The following is a 12,960-nucleotide window of genomic DNA, read 5'->3' on the forward strand; positions in this document are numbered from 1 at the left end:
CTGGCTCTGGGCTGTCCTAAGGAAATCTTTCTCAGTTTGAAAACCAACTCTCCAGCAGCACTGCCTTGTTTCCTAGACCCACAGATGCATTTCTTCACATCCCAAGGACCTGAAATTAGGACAAAACATGCAGGGCTAGCAAAGTAGGTTTACAGTTGTTCGTATGGAAAATAAAACAATAATTAATAAATAATAATACAAGAATCAACTCTGTGTTTCACATACTCACAACTGTAAACTCCTTTTGCCCCACCCTGTAGGAACCAAAGTTAAAAAAAGTATATATATATAAAAAAAAACACTTTGCCTATTTGTAAACAGAGGAGTAAGTTGTGATACTGCTTATACCAGGAATACTGAATTTTAAACTTGGTAATTATTTCTTACTTTAAACGCACCATAGATAGAACATGAAAAAGAAAAGTTATCAGCCCTAACCAGCTTGGCTCAGTGGATACAGCATCGGCCCAAGGACTGAAGGGTCCTAGGTTCGATTCCAGTCAAGGGCAGATACCTTGGTTGCAGGCTCGATCCCCGGCCCCAGTTGGGGCGTATGCGGGAGGCAACCGATCTATGTGTCCCTCTCTCTCTCTCTCTCTCTGTCTCTCCCCTCCCCCCCCCCCCATTCTGTTTAAAAATCAATGGAAAAATATCTGAGGGTGAGGAGTAACAAAAAAAAGAAAGTAAAGTTATCATATGCACAGAAGATTGACTATCCCTGCTAAGCAATGCAATCACCAAAACAAACAGAACAGAACACGGCATTTCAAAACTAGCAGAGGCAAATGCGGCCAATTGATGGACCAATAGGGCCCTCTTTCAGACACTGAACGTGCTCCTCTGTTAAAATTTCTGGCTGGCTCTCAGGAGATGCTCTTTGACTTCTAAGTACACAAAACCAATTAAAACCAGTAAACGTATGCCTTTTAGCCAAATAAGAAATGTACACAAACGTGATATTCTTTAAAGGCCTCAGAATTGTCCCATGAATCTAAAGGTGCCATAGAAGTAAAGATCATGGTACATCTTATGACAAGCAACATGCTACCATGATGCTACTACACATGAGTAGGAAAGGTCAACGTTATTCAGAGTATCTAGGTATGAAGTCAGCTTAGTGTGTGTGAGATGCAGAAGACGATGGTGAAGTAAATGGACAATTGTGTAATACTGTGAATAAGTACAAATACTTTTGTATACATTTATTCAAGTCTTTCTTCCCCTTCATACCCCTCCTCTAGAAAAGCTGCCAATAGATCAATGCTTGGTCAATAGATCAACAAAGGCTTGCAAAGGTTTTCCATAGGAAGGCCTCGAAAGTCAATGTACTGGGGCCTGAGTTCTAAGACACATTTTCACCTTCAGGAGAACTGTGTCGCTTGCTACCCAAACAGAAGCATCCTTGGATGTTCCCATCAAGACGAAGGAGACGGAGACGTGGAGCATGCCCGCAGGAGACTGCTTATCGCTCTCTGGCGTTTTACCTTTATCCTGGGACTGTCCTCACATCATCGGACTAACTTTTGGGAAGCATAGCAGACAAGTTTAGGCATAATTTGGACTTGGCAAAATTCCCATGTACCACGTTTCATTCTCTAATAGGTAATATGCCTGTCCTGCTTAACTGATGGGCTCATGGTTAAATCCTAATGAGGGAATATATGAGAAGGTCTTTTCCAAACTCTAACTACTATGTAAATGCCAATTTTTACCAGTGTCATCATAAAAGTATAATGATTTATAACACCAGATGTTAACACCAAACTCATCTTAAAGTATAAACACCACACCATAGCACAGGGCACATTTACAAAACCAAGTACAAAGGCACCCTGGACTCCTCTGGTTTAGCTGTCACACTCCTGGGGGCTAATCCCACTCTGCTCTATGGGTTGCTCATTTTCAGGACTTAGATTCCATCTCAGAGCTTATTCTCAGGTCTTATTTAAACTTTCTTCCAAATAAAGTATCACATGTTTCCTTATTCTTACTCAAAGCACCATCTAGTCAAATAGTCCCTTTTTTAACTTACCTGGTCTAATGATTTCTTATCAGTCTGAAGAATATGTTTCTGAAGCGATCACAGCAATGACCTAGCTTCCAAGAATCTTCCCTGACCCTCCCTGGGTCGGGCCTCCTAGCTGCCCTTTATACCAGGAAGCCCAACACATGGCTTATTCTGCCTCAGCTGAGTATATGAGGGCATTGAAACACCTGCCTTTCTTTTTCCTTTTGCAAGGAGGCCAACTATTTTGCAACATACACACTTGTTAAAGTAAGTTAATCCATCAAATACTACAAATTTCACTGGAACACAGATTAGACAAATAAGTTTCTTTACAAGCCTGGAGAGTTGTTTTCAGCCAAGACACCCCAGTCATACGCTTAACTCTGAGGCCCCTGCAAGAACATGAGGGGACAGCAGGAGGCCTGGCCCCTGGCCCGCCCACAAGAAAAGGAAATATCCTCCTGGCCAACCGGAACCCTTCAAAAGCATGAAATTCCCCCAATTTTCCCAGTATTTTCCCTTTTCCTGCACATAAAAATTAAGCACACCCAATCACGAAATATCTCCATCCTAGAAGGCGGAGAAACTGCAACTCCACTTTGACAGAGTCATCAAAGGTTGGGACGGTTGGGGATTTTGTTTCCCAAACTCACTGCTGGCCCCGAGGAGGTATGACACCACCATCTGAAGCACAAGGCAGCTGCTCATTTCTGGCTGAAGTTCAACATAAACCTTACAAATGGTCTGCTAGCTCTCTCTCTAAAAATAATAATTAAAAAGAATGTTCTAGTCACAAAACCCACACTCTAGTGTTTTCACTAGAAAGCTTTCCTGTAGGCCAGAGAAAGCCATGTATTCTGACAAAGTTCTGAGCCAAAAAGGTACCAGGAGGCTATTTCCACCAGAAAAATATAATGGGACAGATAATGGGGCAGACTGAAAATCAACGGCTCAAGCAGTTCCAAAGACTCACTGAACACCGATTCTCCCTGAAGTATCAAAAGATGAAAATCTAGCAACAAATAGTTTACTTTTCAAAAGAGGCCCTTAGTAGTTAGGTCATTGAGCATGCTTTTCTTTAGGAGTGAAAATAAGACATCAAAAAACTTCCCATACATTCTGAAACTTGGGTTAGTTATAAAGGTACCACAGTGACTATATTTTACTTATTATTTAACTATCCCAGCAAGAATTCACATACAACCATCAGTGTGTATGTTCAACACCACGATGGTCCTCCAAACCTGGCAAGTGTCCTTCCTTCTTCCTTATTTATTTTCCTCCTTGGGTCAGGCCAGGGTGTAGGCAACAAAAGAGTACAGCCAAGGATTCAGACATGGCTCAAATCTCAATCAAGTCGCCAGGATTAGAACAGATGGGGAATGAGAAGTTCAGGTCAGAGAAAGACTAAGACAGTTCCTTTATGTCAGAGCAGATGATGGGTTGAAAATGTAGAGTGACAAAAACAAGGATTTAGACAGAAATCTAAGATGAAGGCAGAAAAGATCCAGAGCACAGCAGGTCAGAGAAGTTGAAGAAAGAGTCCCAAAGAGTGGGAACCCAAAATTTAGGGGAGGAGGCCCTTATCGCTCTGCCCTTGATTATGGTAACACTTCCTGCTATCATTTAGTCATCCCTGGCCTTCAAAGGAGACCCAGGTTTGGTATGATATTTTGAAAAGTGAGAGGGTTGGGGAGTTTAAAGGGCAGGCAGTCAATATTTTCAATATGTCCACCACTCTTGATTGGGACACCTATAAGGTTCAAAGAATAGACAGAAAATCATTTTTTTTTTTAAACCTGAGAACAACATAGCTGTCATAAACTTCTATCCCCCAGTGTTTTGCTGCCTTGTATGCCTGGTCAAATATTTGTTTAAAAAGTAATTTAAAATCAGTCATTCATGGTCTAAATGCTAAAACTTTTGTTGCAGTTGGCCACTCTAAAACTGTCACTTAGTCAACAAATATTTATTGACTGCCTACCATTCACCAGGTACAGTGCAAGTCTCCATGAATATATGGGAAATAGGACCAACAATCAGTCCCAAGAATATCAAGCTTCCCATCCAGCCTTAGAGATCTGAATATGCATTAGGGCCAGATGTTGAATGGTGTTCTCAAAACTAAAATAAACCTTTTATGGGGCAAGTTAACATTTGTTATTATTTTGGTGTGCGTATTTGTGATAGATCCACACACAGATTTATAATTTTAGGATAAATTAAGGTCTTTTCCTAAACCTTTGGACATTCTTAGGAAGTCAATAGAGCTCCAAGAACTAGAGCAAGAATGTGCACTTGGTTTGTAAAGCCAAAGCTAGCAAGTCCCTTATAGAGCCTGTACGTGTGGGGCTCCCTACCCATCTGCATTCTCCTCCTTCCACTTTTATTTTTGTACCTGATTGCCAGGCTGTCACACGCTGGTCCTACCTCATGCACACTGAGAAGTCTACAGCATTGCTAACCTACTGTGCACCAGCACGCCACCCTCCCCAAACTGCTAAACTGACCCCTAAATACGAAGCAAAATTCAAGGTCGTTGGCTTGTTTTCTGTGTGCTATAGGTTTGAACTAACTGCTGTAACACTTTACTCTTCAGCCCTTCCTCTAAATATCACTCCATGGAAGTCTTTTTTTTTTTTTATTGCTAGGAAGGCCCATGAATGTACTTGCAGTTATTTTATAAAATGACTTGGCCTCATGGAAAAAAAAGTCCATCGTTCGCTGTATCCAAATGATAAAAAATACATTTCTCTCTCTCACACACACACACACACACACACACACTCATTTACTCAAAGACATATCATGCATATGTATAATATATGTTAGGAGAGGTTCCATGGTGTAATGGTTAGCACTCTGGACTCTGTATAATATATGTGTATGCACAAATACGTAGCCTTTTTTTCACTTGAATTAGTATCATTTGTAAGCATCCTTACATAATTTTCACGTGTGAATTTATTTTAGCCATCCTCTCCCATCGTTCAAAGTAGGGACTAAACAACAGTGGGAAACATTTTATCCCCCATAAGTCATATGTTTTCCGATCACAAAGGATGCTTAGTAAATACCATCTAGTGGCTTACTTAAGAAAAGAAAACCATTTGGAAAGTCTTCAACTTAACAGCAAAAAACCTTCCTGCTGGCTAAACACTACCAGTTAGAACACGCCCCTCATCATGCCCATGGACAAGTCCTGAACTCGGATCGCCTTCCACAGACATGCTCGAAGTTATATGTGTCAGGGTGAGAAACGGGGCCAGCCCCACCCTTGGGCTTCCTTGAGCCTTCATACCTGTGCTGATGCTCCTGTAAGACTTGATAAATGCTGATAAGAAAAGTTTGGTTTTTAAAACTCCCCACAACACAGTCCTTGTAGATTCGGAATTCTGCAGCCGTCACCGCCTCACCCTCAGGAATCTGGGATAAGTTGAACTTGAACTCTTTGTGGTGTCGCTGGCGAGGGGAGAACTCCTTGTCGTACTCCACTATAAGATTAAACAAGAGAGAGTGACAACTATTGTTACTTGACTAGGTGCCACAGGCTCAGCTCAAAAGAAAGTCTCCCATTTTAATTCACACGTGGGGTACAGGTTACCAATGGCTCTTAGAGGACTGGGGCGATGGAGAGAACATTGGCTAGGCTGTCAGGCAGACTGGGATTAAAATCCTTCATTTTACCTAAGTATTAAATAAAATTCTTACATTTTCTTTCATGTAAATACTTTAAATACTTAGTCTCACTAAGTTGCATGAAAGCAAGTTATTTAAACTCTTGGCTTCTTCACAGGGATGTTGTGAGAATTAAGAAAACAACGCATCAGGTGATCCTGGCCCTGATCCCCGCCCAGCTCCCCTCCCCGCCTTCCTGCAGCTCAGCCCCTCAGACCATCAGCAGTGGACAGGACAGGGATAGCCCTGAGCCCGCCTTAGGTCGCGATCGTGCTGTGGGGAAGACAGTGAGCCACGCGTTTGCCTGGGCCTGAAGCTCCACGTGTCCTCAGGTTGTGCCTGCTGCTCAGTGGAAGCTTTTGCTGAAGGGTTTAGGATCAAGCTTCATGGAAAATGCTGCTCTGATAAAGGTCACTGCCCTCCCTGCGCGGGTGGACCCTGCGCGCTGTGAACGGCTGGAGTCTCCGTTTGATCTGCACATAGAACCAAAGTATGAAAACAAAGATGAGGAAGCCAACCACTAGCGGGGCAACTTGCTATTTTCCAACGCTGTTTCTTCACATTGGGAAAGGATGGAGTCTAAAACCTGTTTGTGTGTTCTTTTAATGAAATCTTTTCCCCGCTTGAAGAGAAGCCAAGATATGAAAAACTGCAACTACTCGTTATCATTTTCAGTCAGCTTTCAGATGTCTGAGTGGAGTCTGTGTGAGAGAAATGGTATCAACCTCAGATGCTTAACCCATGATCCTTATAAAGAAAAAGGGAGCGCCCCGCTTCCCACCGTGAACCCTCGCTCTCTCCCGAGCTCAGAAACCCTCTGCCCTGCTGTTCCTGTGAGTTCTTTTCTGAATGGCAACACAGTAAAATCTCATGAGCAAAGTAATCCTTTATGAGAAAGGTTTTCCCAAGGGCTTGTGGGTAGAAAAAAAAATCAAATTATTTGCCACCTCTAACTGCCCACTTTCTCCCACGTGTGTTGTTCTCCATAATCACCAGAGAAAAGCTTTGGAGATTTAGCTTCTTTAAAAAAAAGCCAATAACTCTTTACAAGAACCTAAGACCCTGACGGCATTTGCAGAAGCTAAGGAAAGTTAAGCCATCTGTAGGTATGAGGTTTTAAATAAAGAATTTCTGCCGAAACCGGTTTGGCTCGGTGGATAGAGTGTCGGCCTGCGGACTCAAGGGTCCCAGGTTCGATTCCGGTCAGGGGCATGTGCCTTGGTTGCGGGCACATCCCCGGTGGGGGGTGTGCAGGAGACAGCTGATCGATGTTTCTGGCTCTTTATCCCTCTCTCTTTCTCTCTGTAAAAAATCAATAAAATATATTTAAAAAAAAAAAGAATTTCTGAAATTGCCCTGTGACTATGCAAAAAATCCTTTAGATTCAAGTTATCTCTCTCTCTCCTTTTTCTTTAATTTTTGGGGTTAATAAAAGGACAAGTGTTGGCTTAAGTAAGAGCTTGAATATAAATAAAAAAAAGGTCTAACCAGAAAGTAAACCATAGTTTAGTCCCAACAAGAGAGCAGGTTTTCTAATTAGTGGCTAAGCATGAAAAGCAATATTGTTGGGGAGTTCAGCCGAGGCCACCCACACATGACGGTGTATCACTTTCCCCTAAAACTGATCTGCCTTTTAAGCTTGATATGTTATCATCAGTGGTTAAAAAGGGAATCAAATCTGATTTCCCAAAGAGACTTTCTGAAAAATAGTCGCACAGCTTTTCTAAGGGCCTTTTGGGTGCTTAAATTTTAATGTCACTTAATGAAAAAATATTTTTAAGATTCACTTGAGAGAGAATGCTTAAGAATTCCTAAAAGAAGTCTTTCAATTGCTCTTGATATAAACAATTAGAAAGGAAAACATAGATAGTAAAGCAAGATAAAAGATAGTAACAAGGCACTTCAGTTAAGGAGGGGAGAAAGGGACAGAAATGCCAATAAATGAGAAATGTGGTAGCTAGTCTTTGGGGAGACGCACCACCTCCCTGTATTCATAGCCTTGAGTGGTCTCCCTGCTCTGGGATGGCTCTGGGCTGGCCCTGTGACCATCTTTGGACCAACAAAATGCAGCCACGGTGGTGCTGAGTGACTTTCTATGCTAGGACATAAGTTTTAAACTTTCTTCCATTTATGTTTCTTGGAATGCTTCAGTGAGGAGAGATAGCCACAGTGTAGAAAGTCCAGCTACTCTGGAACTTCCATGCTGTGAGGAAGACCAAGCTAACTATGCAGAGAAGCTGTGGTGCATGGAGAGACAAAGGAAAGGGGAAAGGGGAGGGAGGGAAGAGCCCAGTCAGTCTAGAAAGCCTTAGCTGAGGCACCAGACATGTTGTAAAGATGCCATCTGAGAGGTCCAATCCAGTGGAACCTTTGGATGATTCATACCCCAGCCACCATCTGACTACAACTGCATGAGAGATCTCGAGAGAGAACCACCCAGTCGAACTTAGTCATTTCACAAGACTGTGATAATAAAGCATTATTGTTTTACGCCACTTTGTCTTGGGTGACTTGTTATACAAGAAGGAAGGGAGGACAGGAAAGAATAAGAGAGGAAGATGAAGAGAAAAGGGATATCTGACCTTGCTAGGAAAGAGAGAAACTGCATGATATTCTTAAGAATAAGGATTTCGAAATGCTGGGAGGCAACATCTATATATATAAAAGCCTAAGTGACAGGTCAACCGGTAGCTATGACATGCACTGACCACCAGGGAGCCGATGCTCAACACAGGAGCTGCCCCCTGGTGGTCAGTGCACTCCCACAGCGGGAGCACTGCTCAGCTGACTGATGGGTGCCAGATGCCGGGCTCACAGCTGGCGAGCGCAGCTGCTGCGGTGCAAGCCTCTCCTGCCTCCGCAGCAGCACTACTGAGCGGCAGTGAAGGCAGGCACCGCAGGGCCGGGATGAGCAGGGCCCAGGCTCGGGCTCCTCCCAGCCTGTCTGTGCTTCGTGTACTACTACATCCCCGAGGGGTCTCAGATTGCGAGAGGGTGCAGGCCAGGCTGAGGGACCCCACTGGTGCACGAATCCATGCACTGGGCCTTTATCTCTCCCTTCACATGTGTCTATAAGCATTTGCCAGGATTCCTTCTTATCCTGGCAAATGCTTATAGACACATGTGAAGGGAGAGATAAAGAATCTAAAAATGAGGAAACAGAAAAATAGTAGTTCAAAGCCTTCATTTTATTACAATGTGAATTAGAACTCATTGCCTTATATATGCATTTTCTCATTTCTCCTCTACCAAGACATTATCTTGAAGCACTCCGAACTTTCCTTATGCTTTTTCTTTATCCTTCTCTGGCCCATGAGTCTCTGGTTGCTATCCACCTATTTTTATGTCCTTTCACCCAAACCCTTCACTCTGCTGTTTTCTGATGCCTCTCCTGTCCTCATGCCTTTTAGCTAGAAGTAGTACCACCTTCCTCACTCTACCCCAGATACCTCAGCCACCAGTCACTGGAGTTTGCTTGAAATTCCTGTTTTCTCCCCCAATTTTTTGCCTCCAATTGAATTTACATAATGCATTTTGTTAATGTCTCATAGTTATAACACAAAAACTAAGCACAATTAGGTCACTTACCCACACATGCATCTGAAGACCACAATGGTGAAACAGTAATATTTCAAGTGATCTTAGCATTTCCCCTTCAAGTTGTATGATTCTGAACTCCTTAAATTTCAGAGTTCAAGAAGTATGAGAGGCTGAGCTCTGAATTCAGCACTCACTACCTATTTTGCAGCCTCTAGCATTTGGCTTTTCAACAGTGCTGCCACCTGTGGTAAACAATTAAGTAGTAGCTAAGAGTGTTGATGAAGTGTCAAACTGCCAAGCTGGTTTTGGATTCCAGCTCCTTTTCCTCTTTCTTAATGTGATGCATTATCTTGCTGAGTAAGATACTAGTCAAATTTCCAGTTATCAGTTAAATGGGAATAATAACATTTCTAAAGATTATGTATGGCAATCTATACAAAATAGTCAATGGTAGAGGAAATGCTCAATAAATGTTACTTGTCATTATCATTAGCTGATATTTGAGAATCTGGTTCCTCTGAGCTTAAATTATGTTGTTGCTGACTAATTCAAATTTATTCATGAGTCTGTAGATAGGGCTGATTAACTTCTGCTAAATTAGCTTTTTAAATTAGAGATTCGTTCTGTGAAAAGGGCAGTAAGTGAAATCACCATATGGAGTATCAGCCCTGGTGTTTGGCTAAAGGATATAGTGCTGTGTTCTCCGAGGCAATAATTCCTGTAATTTTTCATCTCAAGGGCCAGTGAAAATACATTTAATGGTGGTGACCTTACACAAGGTCACCTACTTTCTCTGTTTACTATTTGTAAGTACAGTAAAACAAGATAACAAACTATGCTCTTTGACTCTATGACTTGATTCCTAAAGGTCCTTCTAACACCAAATTTTTTTTAAAAAGGACATAATTGAAGAATACATACAATCCTTAAATTTTTAATTTAGCTTTTTAAAACTTACCCTATTCTTTCTTTTTGCCTCAGACTATATCATTTGAAATTTCAGACCAGGTCCAGACCTTTGGCTAACATGGAGGGCCACATTACTACGGAATAAAAGTTAAGATTTAAGATGTGAATTATGTAATACTAGAGGCCCGGTGCATGAAATTCGTGCACGGAGGGGGGTTGTCCCTCAGCCCAGCCTGTACACTCTCCAATATGGGACCCCTCAAGGGATGTGCGACTGCCCGTTTAGGCCCGATCCCTGGGATCGGGCCTAAACGGGCAGTCGGACATCCCTCTCACAATCCAGGACTGCTGGCTCCCAACTGCTTGCCTGCCTGCCTTCCTGATTGCCCCTAACCGCTTCTGCCTGCCAGCCTGATCACCCCCTAACCACTCTGCTGCCAGCCTGTTTACCCCCAACTTCCCTCCTCTGCCGGCCTGGTCACCCCTAACTGCCCTCTCCTGCAGGGTTGATCACCTCCAACTGCCCTCCCTTGCAGGCTGGGTGCCTCCCAACTGCCCTCTCCTGCTGGCCATCTTGTGGTGGCCATCTTGTGTTCACATGGGGGCAGGATCTTTGACCACATGGGGGCAGCTATATTGTGTGTTGCAGTGATGATCAATCTGCATATTACTCTTTTATTAGATAGGATAGAGGCCTGGTACAGGGGTGGGGGCCAGCTGGTTTGCCCTGAAGGGCGTCCCGGATCAGATGGGGGTTCCCTTGGAGCGTGGGGTGGCCTGAGTGAGGGGCCTGTGGTGGTTTGCAGGCGGGCCACGCCCTCTGGCAACGCAAGTGGAGGCCCGGGTATCTGGAATTTATTTTCCTTCTACAATTGAAACTTTGTAGCCTGGAGCAGAGCCAAGCCTGGGGCTCCCTCCAAGGCCCGCAGCCATTTGTGTTGGGGCTATAATTGAAACTTTGTTGCCTTAAGCGGGTGGGCCCGGCCAGGGTGTGTAGAAAGCTTTGCTTCCCCTGTTGCCAGCGGCAACCCTGGCCTGCTCTCTCAAGCTCCATTCTGCCGCCATTTCTGTTTGAATTTGTTTACCTTCTATAATTGAAACTTTGTAGCTTGAGTGGCGGCTTAGGCCTGCAACGGCTGGCAGAAAGCTTGGCTTCCTCTGTTACCTAGGAAACCTTGCTCTCTGTGGCTGTAGCCATCTTGGTTTGGGTTAATTTGCATGCTCGCTCTGATTGGATGGTGGGCGTGGCTTGTGGGTGTGTCGGAGGTATGGTCAATTTGCATATTTGTCTATTATTAGATAGGATACATACAAAAATATAGGTAATTTATGGAGGTAACAAAGCACAATAATAAAGCACCAGGAGAACCAGCACTCAACCTAAAAACTGGAACCTGACCAGTACCATGGTAATCCCTGATGCCACGTCAGCCCAAATGGCACCTCGTATCAGAATAGTGTCTAACATTCCCTTGCCTTTTAAAAACTAACAGTTTTACTATGTATATGAGTCACTAAATCATAGAGTGTTTAGTTTTTCTTTTATCCCTTACAGCCATCTCTCAGCCATGATGGAAGTTTTATGTGAAAAATATAGGCACGGTCACAGCTAAGAGGGAAGGCAGGCTAGGCCGAAGACCACAAGAACCAAATGGAGTTCACTCATTACACTTGGCTGTTCTGTCTTCTGTGGGTAAGACATGGCTGCTGTGCAGGCAACGGGTGACAAGTGCTCTCCTTCCGCTCTACCTCATACAGATCTAGTAAAAACACGGGCACTTTCTCAACAAGTGTTGGTAAAGATGTGGAGAAAGTGCATTGCTGGTGGGAATGTAAAATGGTGCAGCTGCTGTGGAAAACAGTGTGGCGATTCCTCAAAAAATTAAACATACAATTACCATATGATTCTGCTATTCCACTTGTGGGTATTTATCCCCAAAAAGTGAAAGTAGGGACTCAAACAGATATTTCACACCCATGTTCATAGCAGCCAAAAAGGGTGGAGGCAACTCAAGTACCCATTGACAGATGAATGGATAAACAACATGTAGCATATACATACAATGTAATATTATTCAGCCGTAAAAAAGAAATGAATTTCTGACGCATGCTACAACATGGATAAACCTTGAAGACATTATGTTAACTGACAAAAGCCACAAAGACAGAATGTAGAATTGTGGCTGCCAGGGGAGTACTTGTTTAATAGGTGCGGAGTTTCAGTTTGGGAAGATGAAACAGTTCTGGAGATGGATGGTGGTAACGATTTCACAAGAATGTGAATACATTTAATGCCACAGAATTGTACACTTAAAAATTGCGAAAGTGGTAAATTTTGTTATGCATATTATACCAGAATAAAAAAACTAACCAAAAACCGGACATTTTCTGACACAATCACAATGCATGATCACACCTAAGTCAAAATAATTCTTCATTATCCTCTAATACCCAATTGATAATTAATTTCCTCAAATACTTACAAAACTCTTTCCATATCTGGTTTATTGGAATCAAGAACCAAATGGAGTTCACTCATTACACTTGGCTGTTCTGTCTCTTAACTTTTTTCTAAACTAGCAAACCAGAAATAGAAAAAACTCCATTAACCTCATAATGAATCTATACAAAAACCCTAGAGCTAACAATATTCTTAATGGTGATATAGTTGAACTACTTCCTTCAAAACCAGGAAAAGATGAGATGCTTATTTTCAGTCTCATATTTGAGTCCAGTTCAGTACCACTAAGATTAAATAATAGAAAAGGAAGAGACACATTACAAATTGTGGGACCTAACAAGAAAGCTTAGCAGATTGCCTCCTT

The 12,960-nt window shown here is 42.8% G+C and overlaps 1 protein-coding gene across 1 annotated transcript in view; it reads right to left on the reverse strand.

Moving 5' to 3' along the window:
• BMP6 (bone morphogenetic protein 6) overlaps positions 1-12,960 on the reverse strand; it is a 154,356-nt gene that overhangs the window by 26,779 nt on the left and 114,617 nt on the right. The window contains exon 2 of the mRNA XM_008154869.3: positions 5,310-5,502. Within this exon, the coding sequence (XP_008153091.3) occupies positions 5,310-5,502 (193 nt within the window). The remainder of the gene's footprint in view (positions 1-5,309; positions 5,503-12,960) is intronic.

Source organism: Eptesicus fuscus, chromosome 9, assembly GCF_027574615.1.
Source record: "Eptesicus fuscus isolate TK198812 chromosome 9, DD_ASM_mEF_20220401, whole genome shotgun sequence".
In the NCBI taxonomy this organism is placed as follows: Eukaryota; Metazoa; Chordata; class Mammalia; order Chiroptera; family Vespertilionidae; genus Eptesicus; species Eptesicus fuscus.